The following is a 22,936-nucleotide window of genomic DNA, read 5'->3' on the forward strand; positions in this document are numbered from 1 at the left end:
GTCTCCTGTATGCGTACAATTTTGCATGTTAAAATACCATTCTAACTATATTTCTACATGACCCTTTTAACTTGTTTACTAAATCCAATGCCTGCCACAAATTCAGCCTAGGCAAAACAGACACTCTACCCAAAATGAAAGGTAGGAGGCACTACAAGAAAGGAAAAGGAAACACATGCTGGATCAGTTCCTCAACTGTATGTACAGTGGGAGTGCAATCATATGCAAGTCAGTCCCACTGATGGCATAAGATGCTGATGTTGTAACATATAGTGGCAGCTACTAGCAAGTCAAACCCTTAAGGGCTTCAACTTACTTGACCTGAAGGAAATGCAGTAATTTTGTGGATTGTGGCAAGGATCCTACATTGGCCACTTTGGGGAACACTAAAGAGACTGATGAGGACCCAAAGAGTTAATTCTCACAACCAGAGTTTGTGAGATTGTGAGCTCTGGTAGAAAATCTTAAAATTGCTTGCTTTCTGCACCATAAAAATCTTAAAAGTTTTGCAAATACTGCAGTCAAACTATGTCAAAGAATCTTCAATAATAAGATCTGACTGATTTACTGTCAAGATGACGTTACTGTAGTAACAAATACTGAAAACTGCAAAGAAAGAAAAGTATTGAAACAATCAATCAGTCAGATCTAAAGAACTAGATTTCCTATCAACAAGCCCCAGGGAGATTATTACTTGATGACTACCACTTAAGTCAGACTTGTAAACTAATTTAATCACTGTAATTATCCAATGATTATTTCTAGGTGGGTGACCTCAGCTGCCTGCTCCAAAAACTGATTACAATTCCTGAGATTAGGGAGTCAATGGTAGTCCAACTCAACTATCTTCATCCCCCCCCATGAACCTCAGAGGGTCTAGACTGTTCATGACACAAGCACGCATTCTTGGGAAAGCCAAGGCATTAGAATAAGTTGTCAGAATTTAGAGACATTACTCTAATTCTGTAAATCCTTACTGACCTGGTATTAGGTGCCAAGCCTCTTGGTGCCATTGAGCAGAGGCAAGGGATTGCCATAATGCTCACGTTCAGGAAGTGACCCTGGATTCTGCGCCAGTGATCCCTGCCGTCTAAATATAACACCACACTGTATTACTTCAAGTAAAACCTAATTCTCCTGCTAAGTGATTAAACTTGGAAACTTACCAGATTTAAGTCTCTTTTGCTGCTTTCTAAAAATAAACGCATCAGATAAAATAATTAACAGGCACGGAACGATGTGGAACAAAAAATAAAAACAAGCACAACATGTTTGTGATTTAATTGAAGATTGAACACTCAGCTAGGAAATGCAAATTATTGTTTGAAAGAAAAGTGGGATTTCATTTTGATCTTAAGCACATTATTTCTAAAACAACAGGAATTCTGATTAAAGCTTTCGGGGCGGAGTGTGCTGGTGACAGCTCTGAACTACTTATAATAAAACCGGAAACAATAATATCTAAGTGCATGGTTAATCATTTTCTTTAAGAAAACATGATCTGCAATACAGTGGTCCCAATCCAACTAAAGCTTGTCACATTTAAATTGCATTGAAATCAAACAGTGCTTACATTCATTACAACTTAGCTGAAGTTGGGTTGCAACTGTTATAGGACAAAGTTTGGAATATACAGACTTGTGGTTGTTTGTCTGAGTCTTACTTACGTATCCTCCCCCTGAGCATCTTGCTCCAAAGGTAGAAATGATAATTCACAATATTCTGGTCTAAGGACAGAACAAGATCAGTTATTATATCTTATCTTATGTTTATTAGGTGTGCACACAACAAGGTTTAAACAATTACAATTTTTTCTTCACGTTACTATTCTGTAAGGTTTACAATGCAGTCCTATACATATCTATGTCACAGTAAATCCCACTGGTTTTGGAGAACTGAATTTGGAGAGGTTTACTGACACGGAGCTGGGTATGATTGCAGCCCAACAGTAGTTATTAGTCTAGATCAGGAGTACCTAATTTGTGTCCCTCCAGATATTGTGGGATGACAATTTCAGCCATCCCTGACCATCAGCCATGCTGGCTGGGGCTGATGGAAAATGACCCAACCACAGCTGGAAGGCCACTGGTGAGCCACCACTGGTCATTATTATCTGTATAATATCTACTAATGCTACCCAACTACAATCATTAAACTTTTGCAAACTGGTAATAATATGAAATCATGTGTTTTGGTCCAAATGGTACAACTCTTTTATTTAAAAAAAACTAAACTAAAAACTAACACAAACATAATTTTAAAAAACAAACAAATTCATCGTACTTCAGGCTTGCCAGTGTCTTGAGCACAGCAAAATCTTTTCGCTGACTTGATGGCATCCAACGATGCTTTTCAGCCAAAGCCAGAGCCCTTGATCCAAACCCAAACATTGATGAAAACCCAAAGCGAAGAAGCTTGGTTGGACTACTGAAAGTGCACACGTCCACTGACTGTACATGCCCTGAAATGGTACCACACACATATTATTTTATTTTTCCTCAACTTTCATCACAGGGCTCAAGGTGGCCCACAACCAAATGAGAGTCCTCAGTATTTATCAATTTTAAAAGGCAATTAAAATATCTGCAAAGTCATGACCCCTATATACTTTTCTGTCAATATTAAATTCCTAGATGAACGAAAATGTTCTGTTTTCTAACTCCAGAAAGTCACTCCAATTAATCCAATAAAGGTGGAAAATCTGTAACCTTCAGCTATGAAGTAGACAGATTACTTAGAATTCAGGTAAAATAGCACAAACACAAAGCAAACATGTGAACATAACATAATAAACAAAGAGCACATTGATTTAAATGTGCCTTTATTACACTAAGTTGCCTTTCCCCTTGCAAATAAACAAAGCTTATTTTGAGCAAAACCTGTACTGATTGCAGGCATTTCTACCCTATCTTTCAAACATATTTCTAGGGCAGATCTTAGTAATACTAATTACTCCCCTACCCACTGTTTCCCAATAAAGTGACAGTCTTATGTATAAGCCAGTAAGAAATTTCTTTTCCTAGTTAAATGTTTACCCACCAATTATTCCTGGAACAGATTTTGGCACAAGGCATACAGAATGTGAGCATGAATCTGGAGTACTCTGTGATTTCAGACTCAAAATTCAGAGGGAGAGAATCAGAGAATTGTAGAGTTGGAAGGGATCGTGCAAGTCATCTAGTCCAAACCCTACAATGCAGGATTTTTTAGCCCAAAGTGGGGCTCAAACCCAAGACCCTGAGATTAAGACTGCCTCCAATGCCCTCCTAGCAAGATTAGCAACTGCTACACCCTTTCACAAGAGAATGTGAAACAATAGAACAGTAGTAAGAAATGGGGGCTGGCAGAACACACAAAATAAGAGCATTCCTTAGAGTCCTTTGAGCCATTGTCGCAGTGGGACAATGAGTCAGTGTCACTTAAGTGGGAGACCAAGCTGTGAAAGAAATAGTATGCAGTTCTCAATAGGCCAAAGGAAGAATGCGAGTGCAAAGTGGACCATTTGTCGCAAACCCTCCTTCCAAACAATGGCAAGAAATGTTCAAAGTAATCCTCTCTTCGAAAGGCAGGTGCCGTGCTTAGCAGTAATTATAATGCCTAGAAGTGGTCCTCTCTTTAACTGTAATGCATACTGAAAACAAAGCTATTGTTCGATTTTATTCCAGGATTAACAAGTAATGGCATTGTGCATTCATGTTGAGAAAACAATGCCAAGCATCTTACTAGGAATTGCCACATCATTATTTGAAACTAATATTACTAAATGCAAAAAGGTTCTGAAGTAACCTGAATGCAAATGTTCCTCTTCCTTAACCCACATTCACAAATACAAGAGGACGAAAGAGGTAGAGCTAGTCACATGCTACCAGAGGATATTGTAAACTGCCCTGTGATCTTTGGATAAAGGGTGGTATAGAAATTTAATAAAATAAAAATAAAATCATCCTGCCCAGCAAATTGGAAATTAATTCCTTCCACCCTTCTCATGCAAATGCAGTCTTTTCACCTTTGTATACTAGAAGTGTGAGTGCTCCTCCTAATGGAAATAAGCATTGGTTTTTTTAAATCAATTCTTTTCCTAAAGTGTTTCAGATATAGGATACTTACCCATTATTATGTGCAGTGTTGCAGTTACCGTGTGTTGTATGCCATTCACAGTATATGCCAAAATATTTGTAGAACCTGTAAATATTCAACAATGTGTCCAATAATGAAAGCGAAGTGAATAGGATAATTCTACAAAAGAGAATATTGCAAAATGAATCCTCTAAGCCAGTGGGGAGCTGAATTCCTTTAGTAAAAGCATTTGTCCAAGTCGATTGATTTCTATAATGTAGGGTTATGGCAGTGTCTCACAACCAGATGTTAAAAAAGCATAGAATTTTAAGCATACAGTGCTACCTCCGGTTATGAACTTAATTCGTTCTGGATGTCCGTTCCTAAGCTGAAACCGTTCTTAACATGAGGCACGCTTTCACTGATGAGGCCTCCTGCTGCTGGCGCACTGCTGGCGCATGACTTCCGCTCAGATCCTGGGGCAAAGTTCTCAACTAGGAGCATCTACTTCCAGGTTAGCAGAGCTCCTTACCCGAAGCATTCGTAAGGAGGACGGTACGTATCCCAAGGTTCCACTGTGCCTCCTTATGGAAGACAATTCTTGCCCATTTATCTTTCCCCTTGCACCCCAGCACTACCTCTGATGCTGTTCCAGAGGATCCCCCAACTCTCCAGAGGAGCTTTCCAGGGGGCACAGGAGACTACAGGGCAAAGGAGGAAACAGCAAAAAAATTGCCTCTTCCTGCCATTCCTTCAGATGTGACCTACGAACAGAACTTCATTCACAAGAAGTCTGGCTCCAGCCCATGTTGCCTCAGTGGCCAATGTTCAGTTCAACTTTTCCTTTCTGGGGTTCTTGCCTTGGAATTTTGAAAGACAGCCATCTGACCTGTTTCCATTTACTACTCTGGCTTTAATCTAGGACAAGAGTGAGTTCCAACAGCTAACCTGTCTGTTACACAGATCCTAAACATGCACCTGGAAGAGCTCCAGTTGTGTGGTTTTTTTTGACATAAGAAGTTATGCTATGTCAAGGTCAAAGTACATAAAACCTTTGGATCTCAGCAATCCTTGTGTGAAAGATTCAAAGTCTAATTAAATATTTTGCACTATGCAGCCTCCATCCACGAAACAAAGGCTCCAGGTAATGTATTCTTTTGATTATTTCTGCAGTCCCGTGATATTATTATTGCACTGATGCTCAACATGTATTTGGTCCTAGCAATAATACTAGCATACAAACAAATAACAGTAACTAAAGGCTACTTATTCCATGGAAATAAAGGATTGGATCTAGGCTAAATTATAATACAATCCTAACATACATGTATACTCATAAGTCACAGTGAGCTCAGCAGGACTTACTCCCAAGGTGACTATGTATAGGGCTGCAGTCCTAGTTGCACTAAGGTCCATTAAAATCAATCTAAAAATTTAATCACAGCTATGTTAAGTTCCACAGATTTCAATGGGAACTAAGCACAACTAACGTATCCTGGATCCAAGCCAATGGATTTCTCATTTCCCAAGTGACAGCACTGTGCAGAGGTAATTAAAAGACTGCTTATTAATGGCAATGTTGCGGCTTCTTAAGTTGTGGTGTTTCCCAACATATTACAAAAGACACATTTTTTAAATGGACAACACTACCAATAAAATGAAACTTCTATTCCAATGCTTCTGTTCCTGCTAACCAAACCTTCTCCTAAAGGGTGCTAAAGTGTGGGAGAAAGGGGAAAAGTACCAGTTCACGTAAAGCCTGACTGATGAAGGTACCAGACAGAAATTGTGGGGGGAAATGTCTTTGGAAGTGCAAGCACTCCTGCAGAACAATTAACTTAATTAACCAGACAACATGAATATTCATAAGTCTGTTAATGTCTCCACCACATCCAAACAGATAAATGTGATGTAATGACTTCCTAGTCAAGCATATCTAAGAATCTCACGGAAGCTGCACCAACGCTGTGGTTCTTTGCCCCAAAGTATCATGGAAATTGAAAATCTCGTTAACAATATATTATTCTCCACAAATTAATTGGAAGCAGGAAATAACAGAAATCTCAGGTCTATGAGATTTACAGTCAATATATATAAAATTCCTCTGTTTCATAACAATTTCATAACAATTAATCTGCTTTCCCCCAGTCCTTCCAGTTTTCTCCAAATCCCTCTGTACAGTTCCTGAGCTGTAGTTCCCATAGCAACAAACACTATTCCTAAATAGCCAGTAGTACCACCACAGGCGTCCTCCATCCGACTGGTTTTATTTTGACCACAGTATAGTAGCTTGTTATGTTGGTCTAACGAAACCTTTCTTCCGCTTTTTTCTCAAGGAAAACTACAATTTAGCACAATGGTGAATGACTGTTAACATTCTAGAACTGGGTGTTAGTTTTCTACTCAGAACTGATTTTAATAACCAGCTAAGTTAAAACTCGGGTTTTGTAATTCTGCACAAAACTAACATTCTTATAGCATGAAGCATGTCACTCAAGACTGACTGTAGCATATCCATGATAAAATAAGTAACACTTGAGTTAGATACCAATTTAAATTAGTCACATCAGTTTGCAGTATCTCTCTCACTTGTAATACCCAAGTTATATTTAATATAGAGAATAGGGCAGGCAATATATCAATATATCATCCAAAACAGGTTTGAAATCCATGTTGCGATATTAGTTGCATAATTTTTGGTTTGTGTGTGTTTGTGTGATGCAAAAATCACAGTGTGGGAAAAACGATGAAGCCAGCCATTGCCTCTACATTAGGCATCCCCAAACTCGGCCCTCCAGATGTTTTGGGACTACAAATCCCATAATCTCTAGCTAACAGGACCAGAGGTCAGGGATGATGGGAATTTTAGTCCCAAAACATCTGAAGGGCTGAGTTTGGGGGTGCCTGCTCTACATTGTTCCATCCTTATTTCAGACATGGTGATATATCAGTATATCACAATGTTGAAAAACAGGTATTGCCCAGGTGATATCTCTCACTGATTTCCCCTGGGAATCTCTTGTGCTTCCTGAAAGTCTGCTCTGGAATGACATGGCATGAAACATCTTGTACCTACTGGTAGACCAGAGAGGACTTTTCCACTCAGGGCTTCCACCCCCTTTACATGCATATTCCTCCATGGTAACCCAGCATGGTACATGAAGTCTGCCATGATCCGACCACTACTCAGAAAGATAAATGGAGATCAGCAACTTGCCCATGCTCCCATAAACGGTTGTCCACTTAAGAATCAAAGTTGGGTTTACATAGGCCTTACTTATGTCTGTGAGGAAAAGATGGGCATCTCCAGAGTGCCACATAAAGAATATGGACTGTGCCAGGAGCAAAAATAAATAACTGGGGATTTAGAAATAAATCAAACAATAAGCAGAGAACAATATAACAGAAGCCAAGACAGTATAAAATCTGAAAGTGATTCTGTCACAATACCATAAAAACTATGTGTACTATTTTTTTGTATTCATTGCTTTATATACTCTCACCTGCTGGTATTATTCCAAGAGGAACTTGTGCTTTAACTGGTGCAATTATGTCATCACCATCCCTCCTGGCATCCATCTGGGCTCTAAGCAGAAGACCATGAGCAACTTCATGGGCAGTCCCATCTCCACCAACGCAAACCACCCTGCAGCAAAACAGTGGCCGGTCTCTCTTCATTACAATTTAGTTCAAAAAACATTTAGTTTCAGGCTAAAGATAGTGCGAGGCATTACATCTGATCAAGCTGAAACAGATTATAATCTTTCTAGGACAGTTTATTGAACTAATATGCTCCAGAACAATTTTCTACATAGCTTTGACTTCTTTTGAGCTTTACAAATATGATAAGTGTGCTGTTCTCACACCCCCCCCCCCCTGTTAATATGTTGTTGGCATCCTTCTGTCTCGGGAGATAATGGAAGAGTGCACCTTTGGGGGTAAAGTCAAACCGTTTGAGAGTTACAGTGCCTGCTGCCAATATGGGAGAGACTTGTTTCGTTGCAGGTGGGGCTGATGAAGGCATCTGAATTTGCTGCTACAGGTGCACCATGGCATTTCTGCTCTCTGCACTTCTCCCAGCTGCCATGCAGTCAATGGGCAATATCCCACATTAGTCAAATTACACAATGCTATTTGTCGTCTTGTTCAATTTTGAGGGTTTAAGAACATTTATTAAGATTCTAAATTAATTAAAATATTCTAAGAAATAAATAAGAACAATAATGTGCTTAAACTAATAAAAGAAACCGTAACTCATAATTGCTTGAATTACATATTATGATACCCTACACCTGTTTCATCTGGGGAAATCTGAAATTAGCCAGCTCAATAGAAAAGCCTGTGGATGCTATGATACAGAGAGCTTCTGTGAATCCAGACTGATTGATTTTGTAGGGAGTCAAATGGTGGCGGGGTAATTCTGGATGGGCACAGGAATGCCTGCATTGAATAATGGGTTTGTAGCAAAACTCTGAGACATGATGCAAGGGATAGAACCCCAAGATTAAAAATAAGCTATGTGCCCTTTCCTTAAATAAGCAGCATCCTTGCAGTACAAGAAAGAAGTTAAAAGTTTCACTTACCCATGAAATGACGTCAGGTCACATTCCTTAAGTAATTTAAGAGCATGTCCTTCATATTCCGTAACTATGAAATAAAATGCATAAACAGACAATTTCAGCAATTCAACTTCTCAGTGTAAATTGACAAATCTGTCCTGGAAGTCATAATTCACAATTCAGAGAGCTATGCCCAGGAGACCTTTGGGGGTTTTCACTTAGATTAGGAGATCCTTATGCCAACCACTAAGTTCTCCTGGATATCAAAATCACATTTGCCACTCTGTATGCCAGAAACGCAAATATATTCTAGAGCCCCAGTGGGTAGACAGAACTGATCATTTTTTTGTTTCTGGATTGTGATCATGGGCACTATTTATCCCTTATATCTTGAACAAGAAAAAGTCAGTTACTTGTTTGCAAATTCGTAAACTAGGATTACGTGGATACTCAGTTATATACAGTACATTATCTGCTCTTTCCATAGCGATACAATGGTTATGTTGTGATTTATAGTTGTAGATGTTTGAAGTGCAAGCATCTGCACAAGAATAAACTGGCATCTTCTACTAGATGCAATCATATCACATCACACAGAATTGAATTATCTGAAAACGAAATGGTATTTTCATCAGTAAATGCACATCTCTAACTTGGACAAGCTAACCATGGAAATAACAAAGACCGGAGACCAGTAACGAAAGAATATAACACAGGAGGGTGGCGGTACAAGTATACACCAGAGTCTGTAGCCTCTGGAGAAAAGAAATCTGTCACTCTACATCGCTGTCTCTGTTTGTTGATATCCTACGCAGTACAGCAAATCCGGCAAAGAAAGACTAAACTGGCATAATGCAGATGGCATCAAGCATCATAACCACATTTAGCATTTTCTAGGGCATCTTTGCCAGAAGAGACAGCCCAGCTGCATCCGCTCATCAAAGATTTCTGCTGACTGACATGACACCTCCAGATGGATTTTTTGTGTAAGAATGTGCATTATTATATGCAAGATTACATTAATCTTTCATGCTTGTCTGTCTTTGGTGAGAGTACATTCTCACTCTCCAGTGCTTTTAAATATTGTTGCACTCACTCGGTGTTTATTTAAAAACAACTCATAAACACATCATTATTTGTATTTTGCCTTAGAGTTAGCCTCCTGCCTGCTTCATTAGGATGGGTAGCAAAGTCCTAAAGCAAAAAAACAACAATGGTGCAGAACACCATAGCACAGTTTCTCACCTGGGGCTGCAAATGGGAATTCCAGCCACAAAACAGCATAACATGTTGTCTCTACATATGCTAAACCCTTGACCTTTAGTCTTAACAGGTCAAGAGTGCAAAGTGAAGAGCCCAGAAGCAGCTTTGTAGCACTGTCACTAATGTGTAAACAAGTTTCTCACCCCTCAAAGCTGTAGAGATGGGTAGAAATAAGGGCCCCCTGCTTATATATATGCCTGCAAAGCTAGAATCATGCCAGAAGCTACAAAGATTTTTTTTACAATCCTTGGGAGGCAAGTTTGAAATGCTCTTATAGCTCTATGCATCCCATCTTTAGTATGACTTAGCAAGGCTCAGGAATCATGTACTCAAAACATGCTTAGGTATGCATTTCCCCTGCTTCTTTGACACTCTCACAGGCCAACATGAAGGGCAAATGTGACCCAATAAGCTCGAATGCAAATAGTCAGAAGCCAAGAGGAGAGTGAGAGTGAGATTATGTCTGAATCCAGTTATGCTCTCGCCTTGTTTAGGGGCGATATGTAGGCAGAAGTAAGATATCAGAAGCATTGGATTTCTTTTTTCCGACTAACTGCAGTTTTCCCATTATGACTGAATCAAAATGGTGGATGGATTTAACTATGGTTTATCCAAACAAGCCAAGCCCATGCACAATTGGACATGCAATAGCTAAAAACTAAGCAAAGCCTGACCCAGTTTAAACATAATGACAAACCACCATTAACTGAAAACAGGGGCAAGTGCTTTGATTTTTCCCTGTGTGCCACACCCAAGGAGGAGAGGAGTGGAGGAAAGAGGTTGAGGGCTCTTCTAATTGCATTAAACCATAGTTTAGTGTTTCATTCAATTTTAATTTTTTTGAAAGTTGGTTTGAGTAGCAGCGAGAAAAAGCATCTAATAAATGTAATAATGATGATGATGATGCACGGCAAAATTTAGCAGCATTGTGTGTAACAGAGGTATTAATTTTCCTAAAATCATTCTTATTTATTGAACTTATATTCTGCCCTTGCTCCCGAAGGAGCCTGGGACAGCAAACAGATTTAAAACAAAAATGCCTCAGCAAAATCAAAATAAGCAAATATAGCCAAATGCTTAAATTATGCAGGTTGCAGAATTTAGCTTATAGTATGGAGTTTTCATTTTAACGAAGGACCCTCACAAGCCTTGCTTTCATCTTAGATTTGTGAAGAAAGGTTTTGCTCACATAAAGACTGAAGGGGTTTTACCACAAAAAGGATTCTGGCAGTCTACTAATTAAAGTCTTCCTGCTCTACTGAAATATACCTCAGCTTTACAGACTGTTCCTCTGATTGGCTGAGCAACATAAACTCTATGAAGGATGAATTAATTTAAAGGTAACACACTTTTTTTTTTTAATAAAAGAATCAGTAAGCATGTTTTTTCTTGATCCACGGTTCTGCATAAATTCCTAGTGCAAATTTTTATGATTTTACTATTAAAAATAAAATTTCATATATCCATGTGCAATCTGTGTCAGTTGATACACAGCAGAGTAACTTCTTGGTTTGATAAAATTCTATCTGACAAAACCGAAGTACATGTCATTTGCCAAATTAACCTGTAGGAGGAGTGTTAACCACTAACCATAACAATATGCTATGAATAGACTTTATGATAAGAAAGTTTGGGATTTAAGAATAAAAGGACACAATTCTTCAGCAAGAATAGTGTGAATGCATAAAAACTCTTCCAGATTTCCTCTGCATGTCATTGTCATGGGATATATTTATCTCCAGAGTACATGTTTCGTACACATACACCAGCAAGCAGTTTTTCAGCTTTGAAAGCACTGTTCACCTGTCTGGAAAGGTAGGAGGACTGAGCCAAAAACACTACTGGGCCTGTCAGAACTGAATAATCTATTCAGTATCTAAGCAAGTGGAAGAGCTAGTCCCAGAGATCTCTGGATGGAGCAGTCATGGGGTACCTCTGACCTGTAGGCCTAGTTAGGTCCACCAGGTCTCTGAATTTCACCAGCAAGGCAGCTTCAGGCAAACTGCATCCACCTGCCAATTACTTGATATCATAGGTCAACAGCAGCACAGTGCTAAGATGAGAGATAGACCCTCTGCCTGCTCTTAGACTGTAAATGGCAGCCTAGGGATCCTCTCTAAAAGGTAGGTAGAGTGAACTATCTAGCCATTCCTATCTCAGTGCCGGAGCAAAGAGGAAAGGATATGTTCTGTGTGTGATTGCATGCCTACTAGGAGCCAGCATGATGGGTCAGAGCTGCTTACCTGACCTCCTGGCAGGTATGTCACTGCTACTTACCAGAAGGGGAAAGGGCAATGCAGTGGTGAGGTTGGCATGGTGCAAACACACCAATGAAGCCGATTCAGTGGTCCTGCAAGTATATTTGCACCATCTTCCTTGCTTCACCTCTCCCAATAGAAGCAGCAGTGGCACACCTTCCAGGTCTGGTGGAATTGCCTCTGCCCCAACACACAGTCTACTATGGTTTGTGCCTGCAAGCCCATCTGAGGCGTGTATGAGTGTGACTGCAATATGTTGATTTTTATGAGAGAGGAACAGAAAGAAAGTGCTGTGCACCTGATACAAAGGTGCTTGTGACAATGCGTAGGTGGGGAAATATAAGTGTATAATATAATATTTGATACTACATCGGGGGGGCACTCATAATTGGAATGCAACTCTGTATAAGGTTGGACAAGTTCCAGTTCCCCACCCAGAATTGAGTAATTGATTAGACTGCTTCCATTCTATCACTGTGCAATCCTATGCATGGCTACCCAGCAGCATGTTTCAATGAGTTCAGTGGGGCTAACTCCCAGTTTGATTGTGTACAGGTTTGTTGTCTTACTCCCTAGAAAGTCTGCCTTTTGCAGGGTTAGTGAATAACATATTGTACTAATTTTTTCATTAATTTCCTATAACTTCAGTAACTAATAAACAGGGTGGAGAAAGGTATTTCAACAAAGCAAGAGCATATGAAAACATTTAACTAAAAGATAAACCAATGACTGCACATCAACACAAAACAATTTTCGCTAACAAGGAATTTATTTCTTTAAAGTCGTGTGTGCTAAGTGATGTCATTAAAATAGAAACATTAAATGTGGACTGACCCATTTGCGGAGATGCTACCTCCAAAAATGGATCGAATCATGTTCCACAAAGCATCTTACCTGTAACGTCAGCCCTGATGTCAGCAAGCTTAAAGAGAGGTGCAACCTGTTCATGATAAATGCGAGCAGCCTCTTTTCTATGACTGTTTGGATTGACAAACACTTTTAATGACTTGGGCCTATTCGGAAAACCTTAAAAAAAAAACAGAAGGAAAAAACCACATTAGGGTTTTTAAGGCTAATTTAAACCACTTTGAACACACAGCATTGCAAAAGAATAAAAGCATGGATTGCAAACATTAACACCTGCGGATGAATATGCATCCTGAAAAGGTACAGCAAATTCTGGTTTGTGTCTGTGGCCATCATTTTTTTCTTTATTTTTTGCACGAAGCTGCTCATTACTTATATATGCCACCTACGTAATCCTGAAACAACTGGAGCAACTGACCTGTTTGTGCATCTCTACAGCTAAGAATAACTAGTACAAATGAGTCAGTCGCCCTCATCAAGAGCATTATGTGACAGCTATCACGAAAGAGGTTTTAGGTCATGGTTCAAACTTGAAAGGAGGGGGGAGATCAAGTGAGAAGAGAATATTCTCCTGAGAATTAAAAAAAAAGGAAGTGCCTGTCAGCAAGGATTTGATAATAGTACCCCCTTCACATTTGCTGCGGAGATTCGATACTACAATTTTAAGGATCTACAGATTATGTTTCATGCCACACAGAAGGTGCACAGGTGCAAAAGAAATCTGCCCTTGATTAAAAGGATCAATAAAATAGAGGTATGAGAGAGGGGGATGAAAGCCAAAATACACATTTTGAAACAACATGTCTTGTTGATAATCTGTGCTTTTATCACTACAGCATTTAAAAATAAATTATCTTGTTAACTTTCACCTACCATACAACATCATTTATCATCGATCCTAATCATGTATACATCAGGTGATAATTCAAAGGATCATTTGTTTAGCAGTTATTTTCCCCTCTCTGATATCCCCATAATTTTCAGTGAAAAAAAACACACACGAAAAATAAAACAACAGCTACAATTTTTTTTACAACGTTGGCATTATCAGCACCATGCTCTAACCAACTCTTAACTAAGGACCATGGTTTATGACACCAAAAATAAACTTTGTTTTTGTGCACTGTATTATTTCATTGGGACTTGAGGCTTGCAGGGGAAATGGACACACTCAGGTATGATCTTCCTGGACAGGCAAATAATGTCAAGTCTCCAAGCAGAGATCAGGGGTGTCAGGACCATGGACAGATCGCTCTAGGGCTAGCTAGTTGGAGCTCTCCCTCCTACTACAACTATAGAGGGATGCTGCCACCCAAAGCCTTCTGTAGGCTAACAAGGCCTGTGATACGATGACTCTATCTACCTGAAGTGGGACTTTGCTTTTCTAAAGGCCTTTCCCTAATTTTGTATCCATTAGGTACTTTGGGGTTAGGGGTGTGCTGCTGGGGTTTTGTCTTCAGGTCCACGTCCTCCAGCAAAGAAAGCAAGAGAGAAGCTACTGAAAATTATTCCCTGGAGGCAGCAGCATGTGCCTCATCTTCCTCTGAATGTTCCTTAAAGTTCTGAAGGCCCCTGGGGTCAGGGGCCCTGACAAGCTCTCCTCTGTCCCATCACACTGTGGATCCAGATTTAATGAACATATTACAGTTTGCTAAACCAGAGTTAACCATAGCAGCTAAGTGGAGAAACCATGGCTTAACAAACCACATCTTTTCTAAAACTGGTCATGCATAGTGTACACAAGAGAGTGGCAAAAGGACATGCATGGGTACAAGGCTTGTTCTCAGTCCAATAACCAATGGTTTATGAGTTGGAAGTTGTTATATATGAAGCCAGCAAAATATCAATAAAACCCTAAAATGATTTCCCAATGGGTCTGGAGAAATTGCTTCGATATCTCGATTCACCAGGGACTTTGTTTTCTCCTTCCCAAAATATATTATTCAGCAGTCTTATAGCAAACAACTTTATAATCTAATAATGTTAAACAGTTTCAGGTCTCATTACCGGCATATAAATGCTGTAGCCTTTGGCATCATTAGAGCCTATGTTCTATTGAATTGCTCATTGTAGCTTCCTTTGCTAAAGTGAACTAGGACTTTAAAACAAAATAGCCAACTGTTCCTCTGGTAGTAACAAATGTGCTAATATGCACTAGTTTAAACTTGATCTATCAGTGAATCAATGAACCATGAAAGGTAGGGGTTAATCAGGGAGTTCTGAAAACAAAAGCTCATAGGGCAGCAGAGACGCTATCCTCAGACACACATCTGTGCTGTTTTCACTGTTTAGTTTTATGGCAGCAGGCTTATGTTTACAAAAGTTAAGGGCTTGAAATGATGTCACTGTCACATACGTTATTAATATTTTATACAACAAGCAATAAGAAAACTGCTACATAAAGACAGAAGTAATGATGTGAATAAACATTTTTCATGCTAACTAGAGATATACCACTGTTGATGCTACACTGTTAATGTATAACATTAATGGGATAATTAAACCTTCACGCATGAAGCTTTCGATGTTCACATTAAAAACTTGGTGTGAGATGCATGTTGTAAAAGGAGCTTCTGTAACAAATTTCTTCTATAAAATAGGCACTCTTAATTTTATACTGAAAGCATAGCTCTATATTGCTCACTGCTAAAGTCAAGCAAAAATTTAGACTAAAAACCTTTCCTAAGAGATTGTTTAAATTATGTAGTTTTAATTTAAACCAAAAATTAACACAGGTTTTTAAAAAAGGAAAATATGTCTGCATTGAAACAAACCTTTTCTGGTTTTGATGCTTTATCTTAATATTTCATAAAACCATAGAATTGTAGAGTTGGAAGGGTAGAGAACCATAGAATTGTCGAGTTGGCAATGCAGGAATCTTTTGCTCAATGTGGGGCTCAAACTCACCACCCTAAGAGTCTCATGCTCTTCCAACTGAGCTATCCCTGCAGCCATGTAGGGATATTTCGCCCAATGTGGGGCTTGAACTCACGACTCTGGAATTAAGAGTCTCATGCTCTATGGACTGAGTTACCCTTGATTTATATTACACAGTATTCTTTCGAATACTACAACAAACTAAAGTAACCACACCAATCTTCCCCACTTCACATAGATTCCTGGTTTCAAATCTTGTTTAGGAGGAACCTGGTTACCGTACATACGCATGTATAAGCCAACTTTTTCAGCACATTTTTTATGCTGAAAAAGCCCCCCTCGGCTTATACTCGAGTGAGGGTCCTACCCAAGCACATTTCCAGCAGCCCCTCGTCAGAGAAAGCTGTTTGCTGCCGCCACTCGTGCCGCCTCCGCTCTGCCAAGTGCGGGCACAGGAGCCGCAGAGGCTGTTGTTGACAGAGGCGGAGGAACCAGCAGCCCGAAAGCAGCACTTTCGGGCTGCTGGTTCTTCCTCCGCCACTGCCACAACCAGCCTCTGCCTCTTGGCAGCACCCTAGGTAGACAGGGGGGTGGGAGGGGCTGGGGTGGAAAGAGAAACCCCCTCTGCCATGTGTGCATGAGCGTGCGCACACACACACACTCCGGCCCACCAGGAGGTTTGAGGTGTTGTGGTGTGGTGAACTGGCTTATACTCGAGTCAATAAGTTTTCCCTGTTTTTTGTGGTAAAATTAGGTGCCTCAGCTTATATTCAGTTCGGCTTATACTCAGGTATATACAGTAAGTATGGAAAAACAAACTGGAACCAGAGGAGAGAAGGAGAAAGCATTCTCATGACTCCCAGTCTCCTATTGTGTCATATGCTTTTAACACTGCTGTCTTTGTCTTTAACTGCTGGTGGTTTTCCTTGTTTGTTTTGTTTTCTGGTTGCATTTTGTTTGGGTTTTAGGCTGTACTTTTATATTATTTTGTACACATTTTCCTGGTGTACTTTTGCAGAAAAAAGTGAGGTATAAATCCACGAATAGCAATAATAAATCCTATTTGCATTTCTAAACAAGAGACTACTGCAAAACAGAGTTAGCACAAACTCATGATTTCAGATCCTATGTTGTCAGCTCCCAAACAAATCACAGTTTGAGGGCAGCCGCAAGCTTAGAAAATAGCCTGGTTTGGATCTGTTTATTAATTCAAGTTATGAGCAAGCCTTTTCCTTGAAATCCACAGTCAAATCACTAAGCATCTAATTAACAATAGTTTCTCATTTCATCCAAACCAGGAAACTATGGTAACCAACTTTAGAGCAAGTTAGTATGCTAAACAAACTTCAACTCATGGTGTATGAGACTGGGTTGTTCTGAAATCACACACAGAGCTTTACTACAGTCCATAGATCCAAAATACAATGATAGTATATCAAATGTTATTAAGGTGTAAGATCGGCCTTGCTAGCCAACAGAGTAGCTTTAGTTTGTACATACTGATTTCTGATTTTTACTGCCTCCAAGAGGAATATTGCTATGGCTAGTGTAATAGTATCAATCTTATCCTCAAAGAGGACATTGCTTCTGATGAAATGGAAAACTCTAGTTAATTAGAGATTTGCTGGTTTAATTGCTGCATGCCACAAAGGGAGGAGTGAAGTAGCTGCATATGCAGACGAACGAGTTCATGCATATATTGGCCTGGTAAGCCAAATTATACTCATCCAAGCACAGGCATTGACAGTGTTTTGATGTGACATTAAACCAGTTTAGCAGTACAAAAACAACCAGTACAACCCCTCCCTCCAGCACAGTTGCAATGAGATCAGAAGTTTTTGCATTTTACTTCTTTTGTCCAAACCAATAAATGTGCTTAATGTTAATTACAATTTAGAGAAACAGGTCAGGTTTTGTAAACCATGGCTCAAAATTTGCTTGCTTCTGTAAACCACAGTTAAGAATAACCACAGTTTGAGTTCCTGCAAAACAAGTAATTATAATTAGTTGAAAACAGAAGTGAAAGCTTCCCATCTCATCCTCACAGATGTGCCAAAGGAGGAATGGTAAATTGAGTGTGCAAGCCCTGAAGCTTGTGGATGTAGTGATAAATCAGACTTTTATTGGCGAGCCAGGCCAGTAAAATGTTTGGTTTCTTGTTACATATTAACAGAGGCTTAGACTAATTTAAAATCAGCTAAGTGGGATATGTCACTAACAGAATAAGATGGTAATTCTAAGTATACTGATTTGGGGGGCAAGTCCTACAGAAATCATTAGGACTTATTTCTCAGTAAACATGTTCAACCTTAAACTGTAATTTTTTAAGGTTAAGAATGTTTAGAAAATATAGAAATAAAGTCTTTCAGAAAAGTGCTTACCATTCAAAATTTCCCTCAAATGCTTAAACCACAGGTAACAATGGTCCTCACTTAAATTACTTAAGTTGATGACAGAATCCTTAAGTTTGTTTCCTTCTTTTTTCAGGCAGACAAAAACTGTGATACCTAATAATAGACCACCTTTTTGCTGCCCAGCAAAACGACGGCGTTTCAATTTTACGGAAAATACATCTTTCATTTCGACAGATTCCTCTTCATTTGTCAAGCCCGCATTGGAACCACCTGCCGAAAGGAGGAAGAGAGAGTGTTTATTTTCATACTACACCACAGTTTAATCCCTTATGGTTCCATCCTAACTAAAAGTGCACATACAAAATATCTATTATTATCGCTTTTTTCCTGAATGCATCCCTGAAAAAATAGTTTTAGAGATACTTAAGGGCTGTTCATGAACTGTGAAGAGAGGACCAGACTCTACATTGCTAGCAACCATGTGGGACTTACAGCAGCTGCTTCCATACCACACTCAGTAATATCTAAAGTTGTTTCTCCTTCACAGAAAGGACTGTGCTACTCTCCTCCACATTATGTTATACTCCTTCTCCGATGGTTCACAAGGTCAAGAGATGAATATCTCCCTTTACATCTGTAAAAAAATTATGAGCGCAAGCCCCGTCCTCCCCCACCGCTGCCTAATTTTGATAGCAGCTGTCCTTTTACATACAGTTACATACAGTTTGCATACAGTTTTTTTAAAGCAGTTTCGGGATATATCATGGAAGCTCCACCACAGATTCACTACCTCTCTCCCTTCTTGGTTTTCCCTCACAAAATGGGTTATATGCAAGTCAGTATATGTCACTGAGTAACTTTGTCAGAATGGCTGGAATTCCTTGCACCACAGAGACACAGTGCTTATTTGCATGTCACAGTAAACCATAGTTAATTTTACGTATGTCTGAACCAAGGATCATTGTCTTGTTTCACTCCCAACATGATCTGTAAACAAGGTTTGTTCATAGCTTACAGGGAAACAAACCATGAACCTTGGTTTGGACACAACACTAAGGAATTGTAGCATGTTTCCTTGGTATGCTATTGTGGAGGGGCAAAGTGGTGAAATCATCAGTTTGGTTTACCATGACATGCAACCTATTGGTTCCTTTCTTTTCTCAGAAGCAAAAAATCACACAAGATTGGCTGCCTCTGAGACTCCAAATTGGATTGCTGACTTTAAGAGAGTCATATTTCTTCTAGAAGGACTCTGATAGGACTTTATGATTTATTCTTCTTATCCTTAGCCACAGCAATTCCCCCCCCCAATCAATGTCACCATTAAACAATGGCCTTTAGTATGAACAGTCTCATCATTAGGAAGCCATTCTTTTAATTGTCTTCCTTTAGGATGAAATTAGCAAAAACAAGCAAATAGACTTCGGGACCAAAAGCCTGAACCTCCTTTATCACCTTCTGTTGCACTGTGGACACAGCCTTCAAAATGTGGAATAAAACATGATCACAGCAGTTGCAGTAGACTATCAAAGTGGCCACGTACCTCTTCTGGAAGCTTTCAAGGGAAGTAACCTATTCTATAAGCTTCTCTTAACATGCATGCCTCAGAGGTTCTAGTCTACCTTGCAGTAGATTATCAAGTATCCATGCAGCAGGGAAGCCACCTGCTCCTGAGTAAAATGGTTTTCGTGTGTCCTTTCAGCCATTAAGGCTGGTATTGCAGATGGCGAAATACCACGGCCAAAGGCCCATGGCCAACAAATCAAGGGAGCAAAGAGAGCATCTTGAACAAATCCCTCTGGTTACATGCCACTTATAAGGCAGACAAAGACTGGTCAACCAAAAGTATTTCTGCTTCCTTTTCTTTGCTTTTATATTGTCTTACTATAAAAAAGCTATCTTACAGCTATTCTGGTTGCTGGTGCTGGAATGTAAAAATAAATAAATGGCTGGTTGCATTCCTTGAAACTCTAGATTGACATCTTATGGAGAAGCCTTACTAGAATGGATATGTAGCCTTTCCTCCTAAGCACCATGGAAATCACAGTGCATTGTTTCTTACAATTCTAAAATCACTTTTTCAATGCAACGGGTGCTCATGGCGATGTACAACGATTATATGTCAATAACATTAGAAATACATTTTCAACTTTCAAACTTTTGACTTCATCTGCATCTATGGAATTTTGAACACCTGCTTCTCACTACTTTAAAAAAAGAAACTATTTTATTTCCCATATTCAAAATCTTCTAAATAAGCTAAACTTGCCTTTTTAAAAAAAACCCCACACGGTAATTCTTTCCATTCAAGAACTATCCATTCATTAGTATCATACTGATTATTCCTAGCTGTTTCAAAACATTAACTATCCTCTCATATTACCTAGAAGGATACAGGGTACCATCTGTTCTTATAAGGGGTTTAAGTATACATTAGATATCATGCTATTTATTTAATTCAGCACCCACTTCCCATTGTATTTTTCCCCCCAAGTCAATTTAATTACAAGGAATAAAGATAATCTTTCCTGCCAGGTTGTTCCATCACCATAAGAGCAGAACGGGGACCTTCATAAAGTAGGCTGCACTTGTTAGGTCCTCTACCATTTTTAACTACACTTAACGTTAAGAAAGGTCTTAACAAAAACAATACTACACAGCTCTTAAAAATATTATTATAAGCCAAGAGCTTGTCTACATCAATTTTGGCACATCTGCTTGATAGAGAGCATAAACAGGATTAGCTGGATTTATCTGCTTGACGCTAATTGTACTCACAGTTTCTGCACATGTCCATTTCCCCCAAATATAGCATGAAAAATAAGTATGGCTAAGATAGTTATTTCTACCAGCATGTGTTACGCACTTGGATAAGGCATGCTATATTCTTAAGTAAACGAGTGCTCCTAAAATGGGTTCAGACGTGCATTTTCCTCTAATTACTATCTATAATTACCTTTGAAAAATTCTTCACCCCTTTGCTAAACCTGAATTCTCTTCAGCCTGAGAGTGGGAAGAGGATTTCTCATTCTTTTCTCCTTGCTTCCCCCTTCAGCTTTGGGATGCAAACCGAGGGGTAGGGGAAGAGAGAAAACTGGCCCCACAGAATATGTACCTTAGATACATATCATCCGAGTCAAAATCCCAGCCTTCACAAGAGTCTTTTAAGTTGAAGGGCAATTTTTTCCTTCATAGCTGAGGTGAAGTGTGAGGAGAGATTGTATTAGCTAAGCTTGACATTGGCCAAAATGACACCTGCATTGTCTTCTTGTTTGGAGGCTATGAGAATATCCCAAGCTTTGAAGGCCTTTCTTATTTCTGGATTCCCAAAGCTGCCAGAAAACAGAAGTTATCCAGGAAGCAGGCAATATAAATTGCTAGGGCTGTAATCCCACAGAGATTAAATAACCATGGGGTGGTCTGGCCTCACAGGATTGGCCTCAGAGAAGATACACCCTTGGGCCCACATTCTCTAACCATCCAGAGGACTTTGTTGAATACATAATGTTAAAAGTAATAAACGAGACCAGCTCATTACTGTCACAGAATTGAATTCAAGATAATGCTAATTACTTGTTTGTATGGGAGATGTGCTATTCCAGCCCCTCCCTCAGCACCCAAGGATCACCTTTGTTATGAGTTGAAAAGTGCTATCTGTTGAATAAAGCAGAACATCTCATATAATGATTAACTCTGGAGATTTTCAGTCTCTGGATTTAAACACTTCTCTTTTCTTGTGTCACAAAGGGCACAAGTAACAATGCGGCCAAACTGTGTGTCTTAGGGCAAAAAATAGCCAGCTGAATTCTAATTAACTTTAATGTATATCATGGCCACATACATGGCTATTAAAAAATAGAGGTATGTCTAACACTGCATTCTGTACACTTAGTTCAAAGAAACTGGAGGTAAACCTCATTGTACAAAGCAAATATGCTCAATGTTCCTGTCAAATATTTTCCAGACAAATTTGACAGCAATATGATCTGATCCATTTGAACCAAACCTACTTTTCACTCACAGCAAGAAATCACAGTATTAAATAATACTGTGCAGTCTCTTAGAAAAGCCCATTTCTTACGGATGGATGAAAGTTTCCTTTCAGAGGTATCTTCTGTATAAACAGTAAAGCATCACTGAATATGACCCAGCACTCTGTTGAACTGCAGCAAGTATAGCTGCAGGATTAAATGATAAAGCTCAGAAGCTTCAAAAGATACATAGCACTAAGGGCTTATTCACACATGCACACCAATTTACTGATACAGTATTTCATACCATTTTGATTCCCAGTTTCGCATATGAACTACCACCATTTAGTGTGGGGAATACTAATATGTGAATATATAAGTTCTTTCTCATGCTCAACACACGCCACTCCTTGTTTTATGCTGCAGCCATTAGGCAGTAAGCATACATGTGTGAATTGACCTGGAGATATTCAAAGATGTGGTGAAATGAGTTACTGAAAGTTCCTATTGCAGGATGCAGACTGTAGTTACTATTAGGATTTTTAAAAATAGGGTAGGAGTCAACTAATGAGTCCTGTCTGCAGAAGTCCTGTGCAATATGGTTTTCCCCACCTCCCCTGTGTCCCATGCCTCCCGAACTGGCTCAAGGTGGAGTTGGGAGAACCCCAAAACAGCATTTAGGGGAAGGATAGGGAAATTGTTCCATCTGGAAAGTCAAAATGCTTGTAGTG

General features: G+C 39.3%; 1 protein-coding gene across 1 annotated transcript in view; it reads right to left on the minus strand.

The window, feature by feature from the left end:
- CERKL (CERK like autophagy regulator) overlaps nt 1–22,936 on the minus strand; it is a 38,257-nt gene that overhangs the window by 5,203 nt on the left and 10,118 nt on the right. Inside the window, exons 2-10 of the mRNA XM_083409600.1 lie at nt 18,262–18,504; nt 13,031–13,162; nt 8,640–8,703; nt 7,560–7,702; nt 4,108–4,182; nt 2,284–2,461; nt 1,668–1,727; nt 1,167–1,192; nt 982–1,090 (exon numbers count right to left, since the gene is read on the minus strand). Coding sequence (XP_083265726.1) covers nt 982–1,090; nt 1,167–1,192; nt 1,668–1,727; nt 2,284–2,461; nt 4,108–4,182; nt 7,560–7,702; nt 8,640–8,703; nt 13,031–13,162; nt 18,262–18,504 — 1,030 coding nt within the window. The remainder of the gene's footprint in view (nt 1–981; nt 1,091–1,166; nt 1,193–1,667; nt 1,728–2,283; nt 2,462–4,107; nt 4,183–7,559; nt 7,703–8,639; nt 8,704–13,030; nt 13,163–18,261; nt 18,505–22,936) is intronic.

This window comes from Podarcis tiliguerta (genome assembly GCF_965153285.1).
Source record: "Podarcis tiliguerta genome assembly, chromosome: 1".
NCBI classification, from domain to species: Eukaryota; Metazoa; Chordata; class Lepidosauria; order Squamata; family Lacertidae; genus Podarcis; species Podarcis tiliguerta.